Raw genomic sequence first — 27639 nt, 5'->3', positions numbered from 1 at the left:
TTATGTGGAGTCATTTGTTTCCAGGTTGTGGTGAACACACAGATGTTTACATATGATGTCATTTGCCCTTTTGATACAGGGTGTGGCCAAGCCACCCTCACTCAGTCTTCCTGGGATAGCAGTTGTGCTGTCCTTGTCATGCCTTGGGAGGTTTCTTACTGTGCCACATTGACCTCACCTGTCTTTATCGTTACTTGCTTGCTGGTGTTGCTGCTTTGTGGCAGGCTCTCTTGCAGCTTAGATCCCTTCTCCTCCTCTGCCTCCCATTGTGTGTGTGTCATAAATACTGAGCCATGTCTATATCGACAAGTGATACTTATACATTACGTCCAGAAAACAATAGTTTAAATCCTAGACACCTGTGAAATATTGTCTAGCTCCTTTACATACATGTAGACATGTAGGAATAATTCCTGGAAGTGAGATTTTTGTAGTTTTGTTATATTAGCTATTGAATCTTCTCTAAGGAGAGGATACATCTTGCCTTTAAAAAAATGCCCCTCAGGTATGTTCTAATTGTTCTTCAAATAGATTTGATGCTTTTCGTTTTAAAGTTTCCTACTGTGTGGTCCAGGCCAGCCACAGGCTCAGGTCCCTCTCCTCAGCCTCCTGGTTGCTAGGATTGTAAATGTGAGCTATTATGTCTCATAGATTGCACACATTATATTTGTGTCTTTTGTTGGTATTGCCATTGTGTGAAGTTTTCGTTTCTTTGCAGTTTCTAAATTTTTAATTGGATTTTTGGTTGGTTTAGAGCTTACAAATCACTCTGACTCATGTACTGTCCTGACTTTGTAAATGAATGTAGATGATTGTTACTACATCTGACCTGGCTTCTTGTTGGTTTTGGAGAGAGGTCTTGCTATACTGTAGCCCTGGCTGACTTAGAACTCACTATAGTAACCAGAGTGGCCTCAAAATCACAGAGCTGCCTGCCTCTGCCTCCCAAGTGCTGAATTCAAAGTGTGTGCCACCATGCCTCACTTGGCTTTTTTTTTAAGTGTATATTTTATCTGCATATATGCTTGTCTGTAGAGGTCAGAAGAGGGTCTTGGATCCGTTGGAACTAGAATTTCAGAGAGTTGTGAACCATCATGTGGGTGCAGGGAACTGGATCCTAGTCTTCTGTAAGAGCAGCCAGTGCTCTTTACCACTGAGTTATCTCTCCAGCCCTCCATTAGCTATTGATTTTTATATTTTGCATTCAGCTACTTAACTGAAATATTTTATTGACTCTGTTATAGTTTCTAAGATAACATCCTCTTCTTATGATTATAATTTCGTTTTCATTTTCCAGTTCTGTACATATTTTTTCCTCCTGTTTGGTTGAATGGGACAGGAGTGTTGGCACAGTAGTTTGTCATCATAGGCATAGTGGGCATTCTTGTCTCTTCTTTTTTTCCATAGAAATGTTTCTGATGTTTTTAGCTGGCTACCCTTAAATCTCATCTGTTTCAATCTGATCTTCATTGATCCTCCTCATGGAATCTCTTCTCTTCTCTTCTTCCTTTTCTTTTAAGACAGGCTCTCATACTAAAAACTTTTGACTCACTTCCCTTAGCCTAGACCTGGCACTGTACTCATTGGTATTTCTTTTCCTGTCAACAGCGCAGTGATGGCCCCTATGCTTTGATCCTAGTGCCCACCAGAGAGGTAAGCAGCATGCCTGTTAGGAGAGGGTTGTGTGTACTTTATGATTGCCTGTTGACTTGAAGTGTTTTTTCCACTTCCTGCCCTGATTGTTAAACAAGCCACTGCATGCTTTCCTTCACGTTTTTCTGGGAACCATTCTGCTATTTGAGTGCTCTTTGAAAACCCTGAGCTAGGCATGAGAAAACATTTCCTCATTGTCAAAAAAAGTCTAAGGATATACAAATGATCCTTCAAAGGGGATTAAAAGAGTTGCATTTTTTCGTTTGTTTTTCCAGATAGGCTTTCTCTGTGTAACAGCCCTGGCTGTCCTGGAACTCACTTTGTAGACCAGGCTGGCCCTGAACTCACAGGTCCGCCTGCCTTTGCCTCCCGAGTGCTGGGATTAAAGGCACTACCCGGCTCAGAATTGTACTTTTATACTTTAAATATTTTAAAGAAGGGACTGAAAACATTTAGATATAAAACTGAACCTTTTTTTTTTTTAATGAAGCTACTGCTGCTGCTAATTCTTCCTTCTTCATAAACATTAAGTAGAAATTATCTTTGTCAGAACTGCAAGATGTGTCCACAGGGGCAACTTTAGATGTCTTCATGAAAACTTACAGGAAAATGGAAATTTCTAGATGGCTTTTCCTTCCATCCTTCCTTTCCTCCTTTCCTTTCCTTCCTCCCAAGACTTTTTAAAAATGTATTAGTGTTTTGCCTGTTAACCATGTGTACAGAGCCCATAGAGGCCAAAAGAGGCTGTTTGATCCCTGAAACTGAAGTTAGAGATGATTTTTGAGCCACTGTTTGAGTGCTGGGAACTGAACCTGGGTCCTCTGCAAGAGCAGCTGGTGCTCTTAACTGCGGAGCCCTCTCTTCAGCCCCTCTGGTCAGCCTTTCATACATACAGACGCCTCTGTCTGTCTGTTTTATCCCAGGAAGGGGCACATGCAGGGAGGCACATTGAAATAATTTTAGCAGCCAACCTTTTGCTTCCCTAGGATGCCATGCACACTAAACATATGGGAGCAACACATAAACTTGAACAAGATTCTGTCTGAGCTATTTTGATGGTATTTAATGACTGCTACCTCCATTAATTTTACTTGTACTATATCCATTGGGTTCACTAGTTTTTGCTTTTAAATTTAGGATTGGCCACCTCTATCTTCAAATAGCCTGCTGCAGCCTGAGGACATGGCCAAGTTCCTCAAGTGCCTGTCAGGCCACTGTCATCCGTTACTGTATGGCACTTTGGGAATTTGAGCCAGCAGAGGGAGCACAAAACACTATTTTTTGTATGTCTAAGAAATATATGTGATGTCTTCACCCTCATTCCCTAAATTGACAGATTCCAAAGCTTGTTTAAGAAGAGAGTATTTTCAGGGCAATTCTCTATATGGGATTACCTGTCCTAAGCCTTGAGGTATAGGGTTGTACCCTAATCAGTTTAGATTGTCTTGTCTTAAAAAGTGTAAAAAGGAAGCCAGGGCCCTGCTCACTGTCTCCAACTTTTAATATTTACAGCTGGCTCTGCAGAGCTTTGACACTGTCCAGAAGCTGCTCAAGGTAAGATAAGCCATGAGGCCATGTTGTCTTCCTTTCTGACGTTGTGAGAGAAGAGCCATGTAGTCTGTGGTTGGAAAGTGAGAATGGCTCCTGTCTCATCTTCCCAATGTACTTTTGGCCTCCCTAAGAACAGTTGGTAGGTTTCACTGGCAGACCTCAGTAACCTTTTATTTTATTTTATTTTTGAGACAGGGTTTCTCTGTGTAGCCCTGGAACTCACTCTCAACCAGGCTGATTTCAAACTCAGAGATTCCACCCATCTAATAATAACTCTTGCTAGTAGTTGCTAGAGGTTGTTATTGTTGGCTCATTTGGCTTGAAGTGACTTAAAGGTCCAGCCCTCAGATAACCCAGTGGAAAGTAGCAAGAACCTGTAAGGGCATTCAGGAGAGAGAATACAGCAGAGCCAAGGTTCAGCACCCACAAAAGTTGACCAGTAGTCTATTTTTCATTTCTGTGGTCTAGTAGTGAGTGGGTTTTTAACTTCTACCCCACTTGGATTATTTTACAAGTTCACATTTGTCCTGGCAGTACTTCTGGTCTAGTAATGCAGCTAATTACCCCAGGTACCTTGGTGCCACTAGGCTGCATCTGCACAGAAACTCCTTACACACTGCAAAGCCCAAGTGCTCCCTGCTATACCATGGCTTGTGCTAGGAATTTAGGGTCAGCTCTGCTTCTAGGGAAGGGTCTGTCTGTTGATTGTGGTCTGGTATTTTCATGTAGCCATTCACCTGGATTGTTCCTGGAGTGTTGATGGGCGGAGAGAAGAGGAAGTCTGAAAAAGCTAGGTAGGAAGTGGGTTTGTTTATTCCTCTTGGAGTTTTGTCTTCTGTCTTGTTCAGTAACTTGATTCTTTAGCATGCAAGAGAGCCTCCTCTGCTTCTGTGCCTCCTGGTCCCCATATCCAGAGACAGACCAGGCCAGCTGTCACCTCTAGACAGTGCTGTTTATCACAGATTCCCTTCTGATACAGTTAGTGACAGTGCTGTGACCTGCTTAACCCACCCACTGGGTGCCCCACAGGTCCCTTGTTTGTTATGCACTCCTGCATGTGACTCCCTTTGGTGCATACTGAGAATTTGGTTTTGCTGTTTAGATTTATAAAAACAAGAAGATAGGTAGGCTTTGTGGCCTGCATCTGTAATCCCAAACACCTGGTTACTGAGGCAAGAGAGGAGTTTCAAGGCTAGCCTCAGCTAAATACTGAGTTCAGGACTAGGCTGGGCTATATAAGGTTCTGTCTTCAAAATCAACAGCAACAACAAACAGGATGATAATTTCCTTAATGCTTAGCAAGGTCTTAATGTATTGATTCCCAGCTCTGCATTGGAGCTTGCAATGGATGTCATTGGAAAATTTAGATGAGTAAATGGCACTTTAGCAGTTATACCAGTTGTTTGAATTGTATGTTGTTGGGGAAGTCCTGTTATTTGTCAATAAAGTACTGTTGAGCCTATAGAAAACCTAGATAGGAGGGACTAGGAGTCGAGGAGGATTCGGGGAAGGGGAAACACAAGAGAGTCGAGATGTAACCGCCATTGGGGTAGGAAGCTCGGAAACCTCTCCGGTAAGAGACATACTTAGATTAACAATTATGGGGTAAATACTTAAGTCAGAGCTAGCCAGTAAGAAAAAAGCAAGGCCAACAGCTTCATAATGAATATAGCCTCTTGTGTGTTTATTTGGGACTGATGCGGATTTGGAACCAGGCGGGCGAGAACGGCTCCTTCTCAAGGAAAGTTTCTCTTAACAGTATGTAATTGAGAGTGAACGTAAAGCTTGACACTTAAAAACAGTGATCAGATTAAATTCAGCTATACACGACAGCAGTGGGGTCCAAGTGAGGCTTCTCCATCTTTTTGTGTTCTCGTGGAAGCTTCCATTTGCTAGATTACCTCCTAACCTTGGATTATTGCCAAGGCTTCAGCCATTGTCCTTTAGTTTCTTGCTTGAAGTGATCCTCCATCTAGAGGTGCATATGTGATTGCACACTCTATCCTTTATTCCATTGCCAAAACATAAGTGTAGCATGTTGCCACACTTGACTGAAAACACAGAAACCTAGCCAAGTAAGACTGTGTTGTCTTCTGCTATAGAATAATGTGATTATAATTATTTGGGGAACAGGAAAGTAATGATTTTTTTGAAGGATGTGAAGAATATGCTAAGAGACGTTTGGAGGGGAGAGAGTAAAGAGTGGGGGTGGGTGGGTATGACTGAGATACATTGTTTATCTTCTTAAATTATCCAAGAATAAGTTTAAAAAGAAGTAAACTTTAGTGTACATCATCTTTGAGGCATAGATCAGACCCATTTTATGGCAGCTATCTAGAGGGCTCAAATATGAGAAAAACATCCTAACAGATTGTATGTCTTAACAGTTAGAATGTGTGTCCTAACAAACAGTCAGAATGTGTGTCCTAACAAACAGTCAGAATGTGTGTCCTAGCATGCCCACACAGAAACCTTAAAGAACTGGCTAGGAAGCTGGAAAGATAGCTTTGAAATTTTAAGAGTGCTTACTGCAAACTTTGGATTCCGGCACCCATAACAGGTGGCTCATAGACACCTGTGACTTCCAATTGAAGGGATCCACTATCCCCTCTGGACTCCATGGACGCCCAAGTGTACACACACACAAAATAAGGGGCTGCAGAGCAGTCAAGAGCACTTAGTCTTCCAGAGGACCAGAGTTTAGTCCCCAGTGCCATGTTGGATGGCTTATAGGCTGCCTCTAACTGCAACTCCAGGGCCTTTCTGCCTATGTGGGCACTTGACCTTATGTGGCATATGCTCATATACACTACATAAAAAATTGTAAAGTATATAAATCTTTAAAAAGTAGATCTTGCTGGGCAGTATTGGCATACTCCTTTAATCCCAGCATGAGAGAGGCAGAGGCAGGTGGATCTGTGAGCTTGAGGCTAGCCTGGTGCAAGAAACCCTGTCTCAAAAAAAACCAAAAAAAAAAAAAATAGATATTTTGGAAAGGATTGGCTAGATGCCCATCTATCCAGAGGATATTCTAGAAAAATCTGTGAATCAAATAAAAAGCACTGGATCATTTGCTTAAAATTTTCTTTTCAAGTAAAGTTTGTATGATTCACTGTAACTAAATCTTAGCAGTTCTATATACAGAAGAATGAAATCTCACCTATTTGCTGTTTTCACTCAAGGCTTCAGCATTTGTGCTGGACACAGAATGAATGGCTGTCTCCTTTGACTGTTACTTGTATTTTGGCTGATGCACTGTTTGACATACTTTCTTTTATGATACTTGATTTAAACAGAATCCGCAAAGGCATAAATATCCTTATCTCAACTCCTGGCCGTCTGGTGGATCATATAAGATCCACAAAGAACATTCACTTTAGCCGAATACGGTGGCTGGTTGTGGATGAAGCAGACAGGTAAGCCTAGTCTAGGAAGCAGGGAAGGTGGGAGAAAGGGGCTGTATGTCCTGCCATCTCAAGGCAATTCTGTGGCCTGGTAGTGTCAGGCTTCTTCATTGCCTGGGTTAAAGTCCCTCTCTTACACCTTCAGGATCTTGGATTTGGGTTTCGAGAAGGACATTACAGTGATTCTGAATGCTGTAAATGCTGAGTGTCAGAAACGGCAGAATGTCTTGCTGTCAGCAACACTCACAGAAGGTTAGTTGAGAAGGAGCTGTGGGCTGATGCCAGTGGGTGCCTGTCTTATGGGGAAAGGACAGCCTTTTCTGTCCTGCATGCCCAGCACCTGGGTGCCTGGGAGGCAGGCTGGCCCACCATTTGATTTTGCTTAATGGTGGGCCACAAGCAGGTCCCATTGTGATGTTCTCTCCTCAGCACTAGTTTTAGAGTAGCCATCCCCCCTTTCCATTACTTGTCCACATTCCCTAGCTCCTTTCTGACTCCTCTACACTTGCAGGAATTTATTGGCTGATTTGCATATGGGAAACTAAGGCTTATAAAACAAACACTTCCCCAATTTCACCCTGCATAAAGAGTCACTGTGTAGACTTAACCAGAGCTTTCCGTGCCATTTGTGTGACTTTGAAAGTGGTACTAAGAAACATTAGTCTTTAGAGATAATCTTCAGAAAAAGGGATTCTGTGATCAAATAAATTTGGGAATTGTTTTATGTCGTCCCTCTTTTGGGTAATGGTAGATATCAGTTCAGTAAAGACCCTAAGAAGGTACTTCAGCCAAGAAGTCTATGGAATTGTTTTAATCTAAGGTTTTGTGGTGACCAAAGAATCTTTGGTAAAGTGAGGTACAGATACCTGAGGAGAGCATAGAAAATGCTCTAGCTTCAATGGGCATTAGGCTGTGGATTACCCAACCAACATGGCAATAGGTTAGGTCATTGCTGCACTTCCCTGAAAAACCTGGGTGGGTGCTCTGGGGATGTATATGTGACCACCCTGTTTTGTCCTTTTTACTGTATCCAAGGTGTAACACGGCTAGCTGATATCAGTTTGCAGAATCCAGTCAGTATTTCTGTCCTGGACCAAATCTGGGAGCAGCCCAACCCTAAGGAAGACACTAGTACCCATCTGGACAGCTTTGCCATACCAGAGAGTCTTGACCAGCATGTAGTGTTGGTTCCCAGCAAGCTGCGCCTTGTGTGCCTTGCAGCCTTCATCCTGCAGAAGTGCAAGGTAGGACTGTGCTTAGAGATGGCCCGATCTAGGGAAGCAGCACTTATTTCACTTATGCTGGGTAACACAGCAGTGAGGTAAGGCCCGAAACAAGAGAGGAAAGGGGCTGTTAGCTTCGTTCTGAGTGTGTGTGTGTGTGTGTGTGTGTGTGTGTGTGTGTGTGTGTGTGTGTGTGTGTGTGTGTGTGCACGCGCATGGAAACAGTGGTAAAGAACCCAAGTTAGGGCAGTGGGGGTCACGGCATGAAATTTGACCTTGTTGGGCCTAACATTAGGGGAATGTCATAGATGACAGAGGCATTCAGGAGTGAGGTGTTACTAGCAGACTTTTAGGCCAGGTGTATTTACTTACCAGATTCATGGGGTGACTCTGGGATATGAGTTATTAGCTTTAGGAGTCACTGTGCATTGGGACTATGGCCAGGAGTTACTGATTGTTGACAGGCCCAAAGTATAAGGAACAGCTTACCCTAAAGTACATTTGTTTTGTCTCTTTGAGGTTGGCGCTCTTGTCATTTTCCTTTCTGTTGTCTTTGTGGAGTGGAATATCAATGTTGGTATTTTTTAATAATTAAAGGCTATGTCACTGTGTTTCCAAATTGGGATCGGACATGTACGTTTACCTTAGAGACATGCTCATTTTAGGGGCATCAATGCTTATGGCCACGTGCTTGCTTTCCCCTTGTGTTTGTGTAGTTTGAGAAGGCCCAGAAGATGATTGTCTTTTTCTCAAGCTGTGAGCTGGTAGAGTTCCACTACACCGTCTTCGTTCACACCCTGTCTTGCCGCTCAGGGGCTCCCACTTCAGAGCAGCTACCATCTGCTTCCTGGCCACTGAAATTCCTTCGGCTGCACGGCAACATGGAGCAGGAGGTGAGTCTGCTTTTCCCCACCCCACATGCCATGAGCCTGGTAGATGGAGTCCTGGTGTACTTGTGTCCTTTTCAGGCTCTCATGGGCCGGGAAAAAATAGCCAAAACTGGAGGAGCTGCTGGTAGATGCTGGTGAGGGAGCCTATTGTTCTTTGGGCTCCTGCTCTGGGGTCGCTCGCCTCTTCCACCTGAGAGAGCTCACAGGCCCACTTGGCCTGTGTCTACCTCAGCCAGCTGTTACGGCAACTGAGTAGCACTAAGTAGCTGGCACCAGGGAAGGCTTTTGCCTTTTTAGTACCCAGTGTGTAATTAGGGCTTGATGTCTTCAAATTAAGAGCATTAATGGAGCTAAATTGTGGATCCCATATGGTACCGCTGAGCGCGGCGGCTGTCATTGTCAACAAGACACAGCGCTTCACTCTGTGAGCACTTTGGGCTGGGAGAGGGTACTGCACACCAAAAGGCTTTGGTCTATGTTATTCCATGAATAGTGAGCTTCCTGAAGAAGGGTACCCTTCCCTGCCTTTAGATGTTCTGTGTAAGCCTCACTCCTAGGCTCTTAACAATACCATCCTTCAAGAGTTGGTTGGTTTATTGGGGGGCACCTTCTTCCTAGATGGTGAATAGATTTGAAATAAGATCCATCTTGTGATGAGGCTTCAGGCATCTTAGACAATTAGAAAGCTGTAAGTCAGGATAGCACAGACCAGTAAACATTGAGAACTAAAGGAGACAGTGGAGGTCTGAGGTTGGAAACAAGTCCATCCCCTCATGGTTTTGTTCTTTGGCTTTAACAATTAAGGAAATGGGGACCAGATAACTGACCTTCCTGAAGGTCACTCATGGACATGTCTTCTTTGCCACTAGATATACAGAAGTCACAGAATATTCTAGCCTTTGTTAGTTTCCTATTATGCTTTCCGCTCCCTGTTGGTTGAATCAGTTGGTTTTGTTCTTGGGTACCATGTGTGGTTTTGGGTTTTGTTTTAAACTTGGTTTTTCATCCTCTGGACACTTGCCAGTCTCAGAGCCATTCTACAGGAGGTGGCTGAGGATGCTGAGTAACTTACATGGACCTGAAAACTCAAGGGTTTCAGTGGGTCAAGAAAGATCCCTGGGTAAAATGGTCTGAGACTGTCCATCTCATGGGTGATCTAGTAGTCCTGCATGGTGTGCCTTCTGGGACAGACTGCTCTGGCTCTGGCTTTGTCTGTTACTCTCTGACTTGCAGTAAGATTTTAAACCCTATGTGCCTGTCTCCAGCTCTCCAGAGTCAGGCGATGGTGGTGTTTCTTTCATAGGGTTAGTCTACCACCTAGTTCATGCAGATGAGCCTGGCATGTAGTGAGTGCTCAGCAGTTATCTGTTGATGGTTTTAGTTTTATTTTTCTCAGGAATAGTTCAACATTCCTCTAAACTTAATCACTGTTAGTATTCAGTCTTCACAGACTCCCCATAAGCTACAAAGAAGGCAGGAGGTAGTATCCCTACCTCTTATCCTATATCTATCAGAGTTAAGTGTTTTTTTTCCTAGACTATTTCCAAACAGTCTCAGTTGCATCTTCCTAGTGTGTTATCTGCGACTGCCACAAGACCTGGGAATGACCTCCCTAGAAGACTAGAGACTTTACTGTGTGGAGACGTGTTGTAGTTGTAATGAAAGCCCAAGCGTTTGTCAGGCATTTTTTTCTTACCCCATGTATCATGTCTAGTCTCTGAAACATTTCACACTTTTACTTTTTCTGGTTTTGTTTCAGCGATACAGCAATAAATACTATAGAGACCACGCAGCATATGTCCATTCCATCCAGCTTGGACCCTGCCACACGCCCTGTTCTTTCCTATAACTATGAGCCTGTTCCACGGGCAAGTTCCATCACCTCTCCTACTTACAAAATTTTAAAGGCCCCTACTGCTGTGTCCCTTGATGGTGTCCTGAGTGAGGTGTGCCCTGGGTTTGCAGCCACAGGACAGTACACGCCCACGTATGACCAGAACTGTTCATCATGGTGCAGTGGGGCTATACCAGTGCTGACAGGGAAGACATCCCCTCAACATTGCTAGATAGAGCCAGATCTCAGGAGTGTGCTGCACTGCAGCCTAGAGGTACACTTATTGTGCCTCTGTGGTTCATGCGGAAGCCTCAGGATTCATTCACCCCTGCCCCTAGGATCTCTTGTTTAAAAATTAACAGAGCCGTCGATGAGTACAGAAACTTACATAAGAGGCTCACCTAGTAACAAATCACTGGTCATGCAATAAAATTGTCTCTGATTGGCTGAATCGTATTTGACTGCATGAGATGTTGTGGTCTTTGGATTTTTATTGGCTGAGGTGCTTACATTCAATTGGTGCATGATTAAAGCACATTACAATATTGTGAAGCAGCATGTTTATAAATCACATGTTTGGCTTTGTTGGGCATAGAAAGGGAAATATTGAAGTGTTACTGGTGCTGATGGTATGCTTCAGTACAGACGGATTTTTATTTTCTTCCTTTAATATAAAATATATATATTTTCTACAATTGAAACATAATTTTAGCTTATAATTATTTTCAGTAGTTTTGTTCGAGACAGGGTCTCACTCTGTAGTCTAGGTTTGCCTAGTATTCAAATTGTAGCCCAAACTGGCTTTGAACTCAGAGAAGTGCTCCTGCCTTAACCTCTCAAGTACTGGGATTACAAGTGTGAGTCAACTCTAGCTTGGTAATTTTATAAATTGGTGTGAGTGTTGTTCATGTAAGTATAGGCACAGCTAGCTACACATGTGCTTGTGAAGTCCAGAGGTCACCTTGGGTGTGGTTCCTCGGGGGTCTTTCAGCTTATCTTTTGGTTAGGGTCTTTTGTTGGAACCCAAGGCTCATCAGTTAGGCTATACTGTCTGTCTGCCTGTTTACCTCAGCAGGGTTGGGGTTGCAAATAGCTTTGGACGTGGATATCAGGGTCTAAACCCAGATTGTCCTTTATGTAAAAGTTGGTATTACTTTATTCCTCTAGAGCACAGCTTCCTAAACAGCTTGTAGGAGGCTGTGAAAACAGAGACACTAAAAGGTTCAAGAACAGAAGGGGCTTCATGTGACTTCACTGCAGGGTTGGTTTTGAACATGCAGTATGGGCATTGTGTACTGCACATGGCACACAACGCAAATGAAAGCTGCCCTGAACCCTCAGCTTAGACTGCTGTGTGGAATTGCTATACATACAAAACCTTATTCTCTTACAGAGACGATGGTCTGACTACAGAAGACAAAGCCTTATAATATTTTCCTATCTTTGTTTTTTAGCATGTTAAGTACCAAATTAATATATCTTTAAATCGTATTTTGTTAAAATGTTTGATTTTAGAAATTAATGTTTAAGTTGTTAGCTTGGGTTTCGTAGAAAATCATTAAGTGAATTTTGGCTTGAGAAAGGACATAATTTTCAGCAGTTTCATGTGTGTAGGTGTGTTACAGTAAATGAGGTTGAGGGGCTGATCCTCAGAAACCCTCTACTCTTTTAAAGGCTGGTCTTTGCTTCCTTGGCATTGGGATTACAAGTGTGTGCCACCATGCCCAGCTTTTGTTGAAAGTCGTGATGTAGTTTGTGGGTTCTGAACTCACGTCCTCAGATTTGTAGGCAAGAAGACACTTCTGAACTAAGGCTGAGCATGTGTTCACCATTATGTGCAGCTGGTATTCTCAGTTCTGAAAAACAACTGCTAATGCCTTTTGTCTGTAATAAGTACTCAGCCAAGATCGAATTCTTAGCATATAAGCACATACAACTCATTAGTGCGCAAATTTCTTTTAGTCTTGAATATATGGTGAAGTTGCATGCCTAGCAAAGAATTGGGGGTTTTTATTTGGTTTGGTTTGGTTTCTATGCCATACTTTTTAGGTATACTTTCGGTTCCAATGCTGCTTGGAACTCCTCAGGCTTGTAGTGCTCTGCCTGACTGTCTCTTAAGTGCTGGGATTATATGTATTTTCTACCATGCCTGGCCCAAGAGATTATTTTTTAAATTAACTTTTTTGGCTCAGCAGAGGGGTGTCCATCTTTAGTGTCAGCACTCCTGAGGCGGAGGCAGGTCTGGTCTACAGTGAGTTCCAAGACAGCCAGGGCTTCATAGTGAGACCCTGCTTCTAAATAAATCAATAAATATTTGTGTGGTACACTAGTGATAAATGTTTAATTTATATGCCTAATTTATTCACCCAGGATTGCATAATTTCTAGATTAAAAATTGAACTTGATTGGGGAAAGTTTTAAGCTCTGCACTAATATTTCTCTAAGAATGTTTTAAATGAGGGCCGTCTTTGCTGGAGCTGGTGTTTATGAATGGCATTTAAGGCAGTGCCCCATTGATACTGGCTTGTTGAGATGGGCTGCTCACAAAGCTATGCTACTTTACTTGGTCTCAGAAGTTCAGTCATACATGTGTGTCTCATGAGATGTGAAGAAGCTGCTTCCTCTTTGCTGCTGAACCTCTCTGTGCCAGAAAAACAAATTAGAACACAGAAAATTGGTTTAAACCCTCTTGTTAGCATGTATCTCAAGAGTTTATCTGGCTTTCTCTGTTCCTGCAGGAAAGGACCTCTGTGTTTTACGAGTTCTCACATTCCAGAACAGGAGTCCTGCTCTGCACGGTAAGGGTCACTCTTCTCTGTGTCAGGGTCAATTCCTGTGACAACAGTAGCTGTGACTGTTTTGTTGTTTTGTTGCTGTTATTTGAGACAGGTCTTACTATGTAGTCCTGGCTGGCCTCACAGAAATGTCCTGCCTCTGCCTTTGCCCCCTGAGTCCTGGGATTAAAGGTATATACTACCATGCCCAAAGGTGGCTGTGACAGTTTGTCCTGTGTCCAACCTCCTGGACAGCTGGCACACCTGGGCCTCTGTATTGCCACCTGGCTGTGCCACATGGTACTGGCTGCCACTGTTGAGAAGACTTGGCGATTTGCTCACTAATTGTGGCAGCTGTAGTCTGAAAAGGTGTGACTTTATCAACCAAAAACTTGTAAATTACAGCTATTGGGAGTAGTTGGAACTGAGAAAGTTTTTGCCCAACAAGGTGCCTAGGCTTGCTCACCTTCTTAAAGGAAAGTCAAAGCACCTGGCAGCATCTGTCTGCTCTTGTCTCAGGCTATCATGGCCTTGGGAGCTTCAGGCCAGTTTATTTGCCTCGGTCTGCAGACCTGTTGTGTAGCCTCCAGCACGTACCTCACCTTCTCACTGCGCATCTTTAATGCTGTTTTGAGATAGAAAATTCATGCCCTCCCTGTTCCCCACCTCTCTAGGGATCCACTTTTCCTTAGCTGTTACTCCCTCCCAAGATTAAAATACCTTCTCTTCCTGTGCCATTTGGGTGATATAAGTTACAAATGGCTCTTGGAGAAAGTCCTGTATATACAGTAAAGAAACTGCACAGTGAACTTAGTAAATCTTACAAGCCAGTACTAGGTAGAAACTGGCATTTAGCTATCTGTATGCCTCATTTACTGCAGTTACCTTTTAAGGAACTCCTATTCCATGTTCAATTCAAAAGTAATAGAGTCTATTTTCTTTCAGGTAGGTGTGTGTGTGTGTGTGTGTGTGTGTGTGTGTGTGTGTGTGTGTGTGTGTGTGTGTGTGTGTGTGTGTGTGTGTTCGTTCCCATCTGCTATAAGGCCTTCCCAGAAACCTCACCCCAGTGCCATCATTTTCCTGTGTCCATGGCAGAGTGGCCCTGCTCACATTGTTCAGACATTTTAATTTCTCTTCAAAAGCTTGCCTCCCAAGGAGACCTGTGTCAGAACAAATAACCTTTCTCTTTATGGTCAGATGCTCATGCTTGTTCTAAGTGTCTTCAAATATCTAAAGCAAAGGGTGAATCCAAATATGGTACTTGGTAAGGAAATGACCAGTAGCCCTTACTACCAGCATGAATGTTCTGGAGCTCTCACCACTCTTGTTTGTTCACTCTTCAGGCCCATCTTTCAGTTCTCTGTCGTTCTGACCTCTGGCCTGAGGCCTGTGTGTTCTTCTTTCTGCTTGGAACAGTCTAGCTAGCTCACATTTATAGCTCTAGCTCCTTTGCATTAGGCCCTCTGATGGTCACACCTGTTACAGGTGTCATTGTGAAGGATCCTAAGCTCCATGAAGATAGTTCTATCCCAGGGACAACACAACAGGAGCATAATAGGCACATGGTATTTATGCAGGAGCTGGGTAGGTAGATAGGCCTCATAGACTCATTGCTGGGACTCGCCTGTTTTTAGACAGGTGCAGTTTAATGTACTTGCTCTTGAAGAATAAGTTCTGGAAGGCGAACTTAAATATTGTGTTAAAACACAAAATAGGATCTTTTGTAATGGAGTGAGAGTTAGGAACCTTAAGACCCTAGATTTACCATGGGGCATGTTAAGACCTCCCATATGTAAAAAATATGCTTTCCAGACACTGGGGAGCTGTAAGTCTTCAAAAGAAAAAGTCCAGGTATCTGAAGTTCAGTGTTTTAGAGGCTCTTCATGGAAGAGAAGATCATACTTTCTGAAGGTAAATCTTGCTGGGGTCAAGAATATGTGCTCACTTCCTGTTCTACCTGGCTGCTACCTGCAGGCAGTTGATGTCAACTAGGCATTGTCACAGAGTCTTTAAGCTCCTGCCCACCATGAGTGAGGCAAACTCTGGTCCACATCTAATTACCTGAACTTCTTGGTCACAGTGGTTGGCTTGTCTGGGTTGATTCCAGCATGCATACTCCAGTCTCAACTTTCCTCAGCTCTGCAAAGACTATGGAACTGGGTGGGACTTAAGACTAAGTTACAGTGTGGCTCAGGTTCCATGGTAGGTAGTGTACTCCTCTGTTCCTGCTGTTACTGTGGTATTTGTTTGCTTTCTCTCAACACTGTTGTCTGTGAACCACAGTGTATATGAGCCACACTGGGATAGATGATGCTTGGGCTGGGGAGAGAATGTCACTCTGCCACCTTATAAGCAGCCTGTTGCTTGCCAGGCTCTCTGAACTCTCCAAGAGCCTCTGTGGTGTTAATGAGGAATGAGGACCATGTCAGGACGAGGCAGATGGAAAATTGGTTTCTCTTGATAAAAGGAATCATAGTAATTGCTGTGTGGAGATTTACCCCCTTTATACCAAACCTTTTACTTTTTTTAATATATTTTTTTAAATATGCATTGGTGTTTTGCCTGCATGTGTGTCTGTGTGACAATGTCAGAAGCCCTGGGACTGGATTTTCAGACAGGCATGAGCTGCCTTGTGGCTGCTGGGAATTGAACCTGGGTCCTCTGGAATAGCAGCCATTGTTCTTAACTGCTGAGCCGTATCTCCAGCCTGCCTTTTACCTTTTAATTTATCACCCTAAGATCCTTTTAATAAGGCCAGGGAAGACTGGATGTATGTCTTTATGAAAATATGGAAGCTTTAGTATAACTACATTGTGTTCTTCATTGTTTGCAAGTTTATCTACTCCTTTTTTTTTCTTCCAGCAGATAGTAGTTATGGATATGTAGTAGGGTGTTCACCTTAATTATACTTGTCCTATAAGCTAGGATCTTTGTAATTTCATACGGCTTTCCCAGGACCTGAAACATACATGACTCTTGTAGACTGGCTATTTGGTACTATAGGGCTGTGTTGAATGGATGGGTAGGCAGAACTAAAGGAGAGTTGGGACAGATGCATTTTGTGTGCAAGAGAAATCTTAACTGAAGAGAGATGGACTGAGTATGGTGGTACACACCTCCCTGTAATCCCAGCATTGGAGAAGTGGAAGCAAGAAGATCCAACCTCGGCCTCAAAACACCCTGTCTCGAGTAAAACGTAAATGAGGTAAGGGAAGGATGCGAAAGGATACTGAAACCTGAAGGCCTGTTTTTCTGAATAGGAGCTAGAGTATTTAGGCTCGGGACTTTGTTTTATCTATAGACTATTTTTTTTCCTGCTGGTTCTTTGTTATGGCTTGGCCAAAGTCAAGGCAGAGAATACCATGTTTAGTTCCATGTAGGAAAATGCCACTGGGTGACCACAAAATGAAATTTCCGAGTCCCCTCTGATTTTAAGGTCAGCACCAGCACTTTTCCTGGTGTGTTTGTTCTCCTTGTTTGTCCCTGGAAGAATGGAATGCAGTGCCGAGCTCAGAAAGGAGAGGCTTCTGATGCCTGAGTTGTCGGCTACGAACACCTAGGTGGATGGACCATGGGTGTCCACCAGGTAGGTTTCCTACTTAAGAGCTGCGTGCAAGTCACCTGTGCTGCCCCACCGCTGGCTCGTTGCTTTTGTTTTCTCTGATTGAAACACACTGTTGTCTGCAGTTCTTAATTTCCTCTCCTTCTGGGAAATTTACTGTGCCAGTGGCCAAGAGACAAAGGAGCAAGGACTGTACATGTCCCTAGACTGGGTTCAGTGCCCTGCATGAGTGTGGCTCTTACACTCCTCTGGTTGTGCTTTTCAGGGGAAGTTTATCCTTAGCACTTTGTTTCTGCCCTGCTAATGGAAGGATCATTTGGAGATTGTTTGCTGTTTACTCAGTCACGCTAACTCATGTTGCCAGTTTTTTGGCGGCTCCAGCCAAGATCTCTCGCCTCTGACAGCTTCTGCACTCTCCCCTTCCTCCTCTGATTACGCAGCCCAATCTGTCACCCGGACAACGGGGGCCTGTACCCTGCTGATGGCTTTCCACACATGGCAATAATGACTTTTGGCAGGCCAGGAAGGCATCGGAGGAGAGTTTGTACGTCCCTTCTCAGAGAGATGGCAGGCCCCCTCTCCCTGTTAGTAAAAGCACTTTGTGAGGTTCTTGGGTAAATAAATGAGTCATTTTAATCCAACTGACAGGCTGGCACCTGAGCAAGCTGCCTTCCATCTGTACTCCTGGGTCTCATGGAGGCCGCCAGTTGTCAAGCCCAGGGCCTTCAAGGCTTGTCGGTAAATGTCTTTCAGAGCTGACTTTAGTGATTCTTTTGCCCTAATTAGGTTAAAGGAATAAAATGAGGCTGTGATTGGGCTTAAGTTTTGAGAAGTGAGGACAGAACTGAAACCTTTCTAGCAAGTCAGGTTGATCTGGTATGGGTAACTAACACCTTCCTAGAAGACAGGACCATTGTTGGCCTGTCTGTCGTGCCTGCTCAGAGGGCCAAGTACGATGTGAGAGAGGGCGGAGAAGTGCTAGAGTTGCCACCATTTCTTCATTATGAAGCAGCACACTTCAGTTGCAGTTGCTAGGATGGTTCCTGTATATACTCTCATTTGTCCTTCATTAGCAAGGCAGCTCTTAGCCACAGTACACGTGGGTGGCTTGGGGCAGCAGGCTGACTGGCCTCCCCAACCTGGTTGGCTCCCAGTGCTGCCAAGCTGGTGCTAGTCCTCCCCGCTGTGGACCAGGTCTGATTCCTTCCCTTAACCTCAGGTACCCAGGAGGGTTGGGGTACAGAAAGTGTCTGGTTTAAACCTAGGTGAGAGTACCTGGATGCTAGCAAGCTGTGCACAACAGAAGAAATGGCGGAGTCCAGCAGGATGGTACATGCCTGCAACCCTGGCTTGAGAAGCTGAGATGAGAGGAATGGAGCTCATGTTGAGCCTGGGTTCCCTGACAGGATTGATTGTCAGAGAAATCGGGGGTGGGTGACTGAGTGGAGTAGCGAGGGTGCTTGTGCCCTTCAGCTCTCATTTCAGCACATTTGAGTTCAATAAATTTCCGTTGTCTTAGGTTCTAGGTTGTTTTGTAGTGCTGGGGAGCTCACCCAGGGCCTCACCCATCAAACAAATGCCACACCACTAAGCTACATCTTCAGCCCTGAAGAATTTCATCTTTCCTGGTTGAATTTGCTAAGCTTGCTGTGTGGGGTAGAACTTGTGATGGCCAGACACAGGCTCAGTTTCATCTAGACGCTGCCGTCCTTGTCTATGTCTATCCCAGCAGAGCGTTTTTTACAAAGCCTGTCTGAAAAGCTTGGGAACCCCCAATCTTGTGTCCTGCAGCAGAGCAGAATGCTAATCATTACACAGCAAGAGTTTAGCAGACTAGAAAACCATCAGTTTTCTCAGTGTTGGCAGTGGCTAGTGTGAGAGCTGCTTTTGCTCCCCGTGCTTGAAGAGCATTCTAGATTGTGAGCTCCACAGCACCAGCTTCAGGTTCCTGGAGGATGCTGGGTGACAGCATTAACTTCCATTTACACAGCCAAATCCTGCTCAAACATCTCGTTCAGTCCTGTCCTTGCTTCTTATAGAAACTTAGCCTGTTTGTCCAAATTCTTACTTTCATAGGTGTTTTGATTTTTGAAACTGTTTCATTGTGTAGCCCTGGCTGACCTGGAACTTTCTGTTTAGACCAGGCTGGCCTCAAACTCACAGAGATCTGCCTGCCTCTGCCTCTTAAGTGCTGGAATTAAAGGCCACACACTTGGCAAAATCCTTACTTTTGAAAAGTGAAAGGGAAAGTTATTTTTAGTGTAGACATTCTTGCAGTAAAATTAAGGAAAACATGGTGAACTTAGAAATTCATTCTTTATATCATCAGAGTAGCAGTTGATATAGTCAAGGATCTCTGGTGAAATGTTGAGAGGAAGGATACTCCCATGACTTTGAATCTGACTCTGCAGTTCTGTCGCTTCTCAGTGGAGAGAGCTGGTAGACACCACTCACCACTTACCTTACTGACTAAGCACAGCATTTCCCATGTTCAGCCAACAGGCCTCCCTGTAATAGAGCCATGAGTAGTTCACATTGCCCCAAAGGTACTGTCCTGCCAGAATGCCTGCCTGAAACCTACCACGTGGAAGCAAGTAGGTATACCTAGAGTGTGGAATGTTTCTTGGGAAAACATCAAAAAAATAAACAAGGAGCTGGAGAGATGGTTCAGCAGTTAAGAGCCCTTGCTGCTCTGCTGCTCTTGCAGAGGACCTGGGTTGGTTTCCTGGCATCCACCCACATCAGTGGTTCACAAAACAGTTCCATCCTCTTCTGGTCTCCACTGCACCTGTATGCACATGGTACACATACACATAAAATAAATTTTAAACCCTAAAGCCAGTGGAAAGCAGGAGCACTGACATAATCATTGCACTATTGCGGTGAAGAGACACTATGACCATGACAACTCTTATAAAGAAAACCTTCAATTGGGACTAGCTTACAGTTCAGAGGTTTCATCCATTATCATCACAGCAGGAAGCATGGGGGCATGCAGGCAGTCATGGTGCTAATCTGGGTCATCAGGCAGCAGGAAAATAGAGAGCCACTGGGCCTGACTTGAGCTTCTGAAACTTCTAAGCCCATTCCACCCCCAGTGACTCTTCCTCCAACAAGTCCGTACCCTATGGGGGCCGTTTTCATTCAGACTACCACTGTTTCCAGATTAAGGCATTCTAGAGCTCTTGAGCAGGGATTGTGTTCATTGCTCACTTCTGGACTGGAAAGAAAAGCATCCATAGGAGTCATCTCAGGTAGAGTGGAGAAATTTGACACTGATGGTTGATGAGGAAATAAATGGTGTTTCTCAGATTTTCTCATGTTGGTCAGTAGAAGAGCACTCTTAATTAGGAGTCCTTGCTGAATTATCAAAGACTGATCTGGTTGTTACTACATTTGCAAGTGGCTTTAGGCAATTAAAGAGAGAGAGAGAGAGAGAGAGAGAGAGAGAGAGAGAGAGAGAGAGAGAGAGAGAGAGAGAGAGAGAGAGAGAGAGAGAGAGAGAGAGAGAGTACAGGCTCACATGTATGTGTGTGTCTCCTGTGTCTGTGGGCTCAGCAGATGTGTCAAGGTTAGCAGTTGATGGGTTAGGGAAAAGATAGACAAACAACTCACTTTTCTGTAGGTTTAAGTTAAAGATTTTTATATCAAAAAAATTTTGGGAAATAACGCCCATTGTTTAAAACTAGGAAAATACCAAAAGAAAAGTAAGAACCACCTCAAATTTCTCTGTCCAGAGAAGTAACTTTTTGTTATTGTGTAAGACACAATTTCACCATGTGGCCCTGGATGGCCTCATGAGGTTGGCCTTTAGCTCAATGTCACATTCCTGCACCTGACTCAGAACACTGGGATTATGGAATTATAGGTGTAAACCACCACATATAGCTGTTGGCAGTTTTGAGCATCTTTTGGGGGTATTCATCCATTTAGTTAATGATTTTTATTATTTCTCACACCACCCACTCCTGGATTTGGGGGGGCTATGGAAATCAGATAATTTGTTTTTTAAATTTCTTTTCCTGTGTGTTTGCAAGTGTAGGCATGACTGTGCCCATGTATGGAAGCTAGAGGACAACTTCAGTCTGTCTTCTACTTTATTTGAGACAAATTGTCTTTGTTGTTTCCCACTGAGTATGCCAGGCGGATTGGCCCATGAACTTCCAAGGATTCCCCTGTCTCCATTAACCAGTCCAACTGTAATCACTGGGCTTATAGACATGCACTACTGTGCCTGGTTTTGTGTGGTTTCTGGGCATTCAAATGCTTACCTCCTGAGTACATTACCTACTGAGCTGTCTCTCTAGCTTTCAGTTTTTCATGGTCTGGTTCTAATTTGTATTTTTTGTGAGTTGGTTAGCATATTTCCTGTCTCCTATATTCTTGTTGGTTCTAGATGGTTGATTAAGTTTGGCTTCTAGGCTTTAGTCTTTGGCAAGGGTTAACTGTAAGCTACGCTGATTTCCTGTTACATAAGTGCTGATCACCCTCCTTCACAACAGACACTCTAGTGTCCCCTATGTGTCTTTTGCCCATCTTCCTCCTGGTCTCTTTTCCCGAAAGATAACTATTTTTCTAAATGTGGAGCTCTGTGATCATTTTTTAAACAAGTATGCTTGTTTTTCTTACATAAAAGCATATTGCACATGCATAAAGGTCTCTTAGAAACTCTCCAAGTTAGTAGAATTGTCTGTTTCTTCATAGACATTACTGAATGAATAGCCTTTTGCCAACATCTCTGTAGAAGTGAGGCTGCTGTTGATATGTTCTGTAGGTGTTCCCTGGCTCTCTGCAATGAGAGTGTGTACAGTTCTGCATTCCCACCTCAGCACATGAGGGATTCAGCATCTCTCTCTCTCTCTCTCTTTTTTTTTTTTTTTTTTTTTTTTTTTGGTTTTTCGAGACAGGGTTTCTCTGTATTGTTTTGGAGGCTGTCCTGGAACTCGCTTTGTAGACCAGGCTGGCCTCGAACTCACAGAGATCCACCTGCCTCTGCCTCCCGAGTGCTGGGATTAAAGGCGTGCGCCACCAACGGATTCAGCATCTCTTGGATGGCAGAATGTACTATTGGCAAATAAGGCCTTGCAAAAGTGAAGCAGGCCAGCATCTGAGGGTTAAACCTCCCCCACATTATGGTGTCCTAGGCTTCAAACCTTGTTTTTTGTTCTTGTTGTTTTGTTTTGTTTCCCTCTTACAAATGGGGATGATAACTGCTTTTAAGATTGGCTAAGGCAAGTTGGTGAGGTGGCTGATCAGGTAAAGGAACTTGAACTTGCCATCAAGCCTGAGAACATGATTTTAGTTCTAGGAACCATGTACTATGAGGAGAGAACCAGTACTATAGGTTATCTTCTGACCTCCACACATGTGCAGTGGCATGAACCCTCTCCCCCAATGAATAAATTTAATATTTTTAATTAAAGATTAATTGAACTATTATGGGTAAAATGCTGAGCTCCACTTGGACTCTTGCTATGGCTACTGGATTTGAATGTGAAAGCTAAGTGCACATTATTGCTACAGCCTGGGCAATTTCATCTAGTCTCTGCCAGAATGGCAGAAGGATAGAGAGAGCTAAGAACTTTGGCTCTTTGCGTGGTTACCAGTTGAAAGGGAAAATAAATCTCCATCCCTTTTATGGCTTCTCAGCTGTCCAGTCAAGTCTTTGAAGTGGTGGGCAGGTTTGGAGTGTGTCCTAATCTTAACTCCCAGAAGTGACTGCAAACTACTTAATCCTTCCTGCTCTAAACCCAACAGATAGCATCCTCAGTAAACACTACAGCTCACCCCCTTTCACAAACAAGTGCCTTGAGAGGTGTTCCAGAAGCATACCAGCAAACTGTGTGGCTGTTGTTACTAGTAATATAGGGCTGGGATAATGGTCAGTCGATACATTTATGCTAAATAGCCCTTTCCTTTATTTGAGGCATGGCTGTTCATTTGCAGCATGCTCACCCATAACCCAGGCTGGCCTTATACTTGCTGTGTAATTGGAGATGACCTTCAAATCCTGATACTCCTCCCTTCAGTCTCCCAAGTTAAAGTAGTTAGTATTACAGATGTGTGCCATCAAAGCTATCCAGGTTTTTAGAATTCTTACAAGACACATTGACAGCTTAAGGTCTTGGGGCTGACCTGCACATTGTGTTTTGAGTCATGAAAGTTGTCAAACTCACCCCAGGTCATTGGTCATGGGTACATGAGTGGAAGTCAGAGGGCAACATGTGGGAAGTACTCTCTTCTCATTACGTAGGTTTTAAGGATGAAATTCAGATTTTCAAGCCTGGTGGCAGGAGCTTTTATCCTCTGAGCCATCTCGCTGACCCCTGATTCAGAATTTTTAATGATAGGTGGATTTCAGTGGGCCCTTAAGCCACCTGATGTATTCAGAATTGTGTGTGCATGCATGTGTGCATATGTGTGTGTGTCTTCAGAATTTGTATTACCAAGTTTTAAAAGTTCAGAAACTCAGCAAGACATGGTAACACATTGGTAAGGCTGAAGTAGGAGAATTACCTTAACTTCACAGCCAGCCTAGGCTACAAATTTCTAGCCCTAGAAATTTGAGCAGTAATCTGTCTCAAAAAAAAAAAGAAAAAGAAAAAAAAATGGAGGTGTGTGGGCTAGAGAAACTCAGCTTTAAACCATAAACTATATTCTCTTTGTTTTAAAGGATGTTGCAGCTCGAGGCTTAGATCTCCCACAAGTCACCTGGATTGTTCAGGTAATCATCTCATCACTAAGGTGTGAGTATATAAGCATGAGAAGATGCATTGAATGATCATTATTACCCTTTTGGGTGTTGCCCTGGTAACCAGGCAGCAGCCAGTCCTATCTGTATGATTCTGACATCTTTTCTTAGCCCAGCCCCTCTGCAACAGTCTCAGGAGAGAGTGGCAAACTCTCCTGCTTCTGGACTAATTCATGTAACAAACCAAAGTTTCAAGAGTCTGAAAATAACAGGAGATACCCAGGCCCTTGGGAGGCTTCATTGTGTCCAGAAGGAGATGGCTCAGCTGTCATGAGAGCTGTGTCCATGTACATTGACCTGCAGGGAGCAATTAAGGTCCTGACAGCATCTTACACATACCTCCTGCTTTGCCGGAGGGTACAGGTGTTAGCACTGTAGTCTGGTGGGCTTGGTTTGGTTTGGCTTTTTTCTTTTCTTTTCATTAGTCTGCAGATTGGTATTTTTAAGCCTGTTTGTTGGGGCCAAGGGACATGTGCCCTGTTTACATGACTCATGGTTTATTCACATTTTGTGGCTTGTCTTAGACAGAGATCTGATCTGTTCGTCTTAAGTTATCATGTTGGGACTGGAAGCATTGTGTCTCTTTCCTGCTGGCCACAGAACCAATGGGAGATGGGTAGACAGGGGTAATTTTAGTGTGCCGGGGGCAGACTCTGATTTGATTATGGGAAGCCTTGTACTGTAAATACTGACAAGTTAAGAATGGCTGGCCTTTCATGTAGTATAGTCACCTTGGTCTGCTGATCTTCCATTTGTGTAGCAACAAAGAAAGTAAATCTGATCATCTAGCTCCAAAGATGGCAGAGTTATTGCTGGAGATAGCAAGATGCCTGCCTGATGGTTCTCTTTGAGTGGGAACTGCCCTTGTCTTGACTCAGAAGCCTGCCCTGTCTGATCTTGACTGTCTGTACTTCCCTACCCGACTGGGAGTAGAGTTGCAGCAAGGTGGTTGGCCTGCCCCTGGGGCCAGCAGCAGAGATGGGCTCTGCCAGCACAGTGGTTGGTGCCCTTCATCCCTACGCCTCTTGTCCGCTGTTGCTGCCTCCCAGCTGCTATGTCTACCAAGGAAGTAGGCCAAGGTCATGTGGTCATCCTGGAGAAATTTCCCCCACCTTCTTGCATTTCACCGTACACAGTCACTTCAGTGAAAAGATGCAAATAGGACAATGAAGAGACCTGTAGAGCAGTGACATTAAAAGGAGATGCTGAGTGAGATGTGTCTTCTTCATCTGAAACTTGGCCACAATTCACATTTTTATGTGAGAGCCTTGTTCCAGGGAACCCCGGAGCTTCCGAGTTGTGTGAGAGTAGCCATAGCCAGGGTGCCTGGAGGCAGGTGAGGGTATTGTTCTTCCAGTTAGTGGCAGTCCCTTGATCTACCCATGCCTTCATTTGTGTTGTCCTTTTTAGTACAGTGCACCGTCTTCACCTGCAGAATACATTCACCGGATTGGAAGAACTGCCCGGATTGGCTGTCATGGGAGCAGCTTGCTCATTTTGGCTCCTTCAGAGGCAGAATATGTCAACTCGTTGTCTTCTCATAAAATCAAGTGAGTCAGAAACCTGAGCAGGGTTTCAGCTGATCTCACATAATTAACTTTCTGTCGCTTTTTGAGTGGATGGGCCTTGTAAGCTGCTGAAGAGCCATTAACCCTTGTGATCCCTAAATGAGTTCTAGAATAGCCAGTGGCAGAAACTGAAACCCTCAGTGCCACCCGCACCTGGCAGTTCCCATCGCAGTGCCAGTGAGTTACAGGGCGGTCTGTGCCCCTGGCTTTTCAGCTCTTCCATAGGAGGCACGTACCTTACAGCCAGCTGCTCAGTTTTCATCCTTGTGCTTAGCATCTTACAGCTTCAGTGCTGATTGGTCTTTAAGGAAATAATAATGTTTGGCTCAGCACAGTTTTCTCCCTTCATGAAGGAATGTGATCCTCAGAGCACTTAGAACAAGGAAACTAGCTACGTATCTGCAGCCTCTGTCTAATACGTAGTATTTCAAGTAACTGGCCTCATGTCCCTGTGGGAAGTTCACACAGAAATGATTGGTCTGGACCACCTAAAGGGACTTGTCTAGCCTTCCATAAATTCTCTGACAGCTGAAGCCATAGGTTCTAACAGTGAGTTTGTAAAGGCATGGAGTGTTTGACAGAGATGTACTTTTAAGAATTTCTTCTACTCAGACATGACAGGGTGATGGATACAAGTCTAATTTGGAAGCCCTGGAAAAGCCATGTGTCTGTGCAAGGTGGTGGGATGTGATGCATGCCAAATCTGGAATCCCATTGGCTGCTCTGGTGCTGCTGAGAACAGATGCTGTGTTTCATGCATGTGTCTGTGTGTCTCTGTGGGCTGCTGTGGATTCCTGACTTTTCCTCTATGGTCAGCCATACGTTTAAAACTGAAACTCCAAGGACGCTTTCTCCCCTGTACAAAGTTGTAAACACTGCTGAGGACCTGGTCTGAGGATGCCAGTGGGACTGACTACAGACTTGCAGAGCTATGTGTGGCTGTTCCACCAACTCTTGCCACATTTCCCAGCAGGCAGGACTCTGTTTAATGAGATTTCTCAGAACTTTCAAGATTGTTGGTGTAGGCATTTGTGGGCTGAGACAGTGCACTAGCTACTTCTGGTGTGTACAGGTGGGCACCTGTTCCTGGTAGTCATTATTCAAGTGGAACAAAATTAAGATTGCTTGGGTTTCTCTTCTGTTTCCTTGTTCTTCATCTTAACAGCCTGTCAAGTGAAAGAATGGTTTTGTTCCATGAAAGTGTATGCATTTGATCTCACTTGTGAGAGGCCCCATGTTGTTCAGGTAGATGATCTGTCTTCTGGTTATGTTTCTGCCTGGATTCAGAGCCCTCCAGTCTGGGGCTGCTTGGTGCTCCTTGTGGCCCTCAGCATCTGGGCTGCCCTTTTGCTAGGCTGGTCCTCTCTGGGAGTCCTGCTGAAGTGAACTGGAAGACCATTGATGTAGCTGGTTCTTGGTCTCCCTCTGGTGAGAGGGAGCAACAAAGCACTGTAGTACTCTCCTGTCTGCAGTCTGCAGTCTGCACATGTAGGGCATCTTCAGCGTCCAGCGAGGGCCCCAGCCGTCCAGTCACAGGGAAGAAGAGCACATGCACCGTAGCAGCCGCGTTTCCCTGGCTCCTTCCTTTCACTCCTTCCAGTCTAGACCTGCAGGGTCCATTCACGCAGCTCTTCCTGTTGCCTGCCAGGGCATCTCTAGGCCTGTTCACTGTCACAGTCCTCAGAGCAGGAGGGACCAGCTACAAATGGTGTGTGCCAAACGCCAGAGCTAACAGCATAGGCGCTTCTGCCTCTCGTCCTGATTTTTCCTTAATAAACATATTCAAGTTGATTTCTGTGACGGGTTCAGAAATGAACCTAAAATTGAAAAGAGACAGTGACTGTCTCAAATAGGAATTAATAGTGAGCCAAATCATTTTAAAGATGTAGTAATTACTGTCCTCTTGAGTGTCAGCACTTCATGTGCCGTTCACATGAAAGAAGAGACACAGGGAGGCCAGACTTTGACAGGAGCCTTGAGAAAGAGGATTATAGGGAGTGCCAGAAGGAAAGGAGCTCAGCCCTTTTGGGGGTGACTAAGTAATGCAAAAACTGTCACGTAGGATGAGGGTCCTTCCTTGCTGCCACCTGTCTCATGACTAGACCTTGGGTTACTAGGGAGCAGCAGGCATCACAATTCTGTTGATATCTATATACAGACGGTTGCTTCGACCTAATGCAAACTAAAATAAACTCTATCGGAGTTGGAACTCAGTTGGTAGAGTGCCCGCATCCCTGGGTTTCATGCCAAGTATGGTGAAAACAGTGTAGTTGCATAGGCCTGTAATCATAGAACTTGGGAAGATCAGGAGTTCAAAGTCTTCAGCCACTTAGTGAGTTCATGGCCAGCCTGGTTTACATGACTCACTGTCTCAAAAAAAAAAATCCTTAAAAATATATTTTTAGAAAAATCACATTATATGCAATAGA

The 27639-nt window shown here is 44.1% G+C and overlaps 1 protein-coding gene across 3 annotated transcripts in view; it reads left to right on the top strand.

Annotated features, from left to right (window-relative positions):
• Ddx31 (DEAD-box helicase 31) overlaps positions 1-27639 on the top strand; it is a 70719-nt gene that overhangs the window by 13081 nt on the left and 29999 nt on the right. For 2 of the 3 annotated variants that reach the window (XM_040745126.1, XM_040745125.1), the window contains exons 7-16: positions 1609-1653; positions 3166-3207; positions 3934-3998; positions 6501-6620; positions 6754-6860; positions 7644-7852; positions 8548-8724; positions 13294-13353; positions 23565-23615; positions 25053-25192. In XM_040745126.1, the coding sequence (XP_040601060.1) occupies positions 1609-1653; positions 3166-3207; positions 3934-3998; positions 6501-6620; positions 6754-6860; positions 7644-7852; positions 8548-8724; positions 13294-13353; positions 23565-23615; positions 25053-25192 (1016 nt within the window). The remainder of the gene's footprint in view (positions 1-1608; positions 1654-3165; positions 3208-3933; positions 3999-6500; positions 6621-6753; positions 6861-7643; positions 7853-8547; positions 8725-13293; positions 13354-23564; positions 23616-25052; positions 25193-27639) is intronic. The other variant, XR_005877088.1, reaches the window with a different exon arrangement.

This window comes from Mesocricetus auratus, unplaced genomic scaffold, assembly GCF_017639785.1.
Source record: "Mesocricetus auratus isolate SY011 unplaced genomic scaffold, BCM_Maur_2.0 Super-Scaffold_100004, whole genome shotgun sequence".
In the NCBI taxonomy this organism is placed as follows: Eukaryota; Metazoa; Chordata; class Mammalia; order Rodentia; family Cricetidae; genus Mesocricetus; species Mesocricetus auratus.
This window is presented reverse-complemented; position numbering and strand designations above follow the sequence as displayed.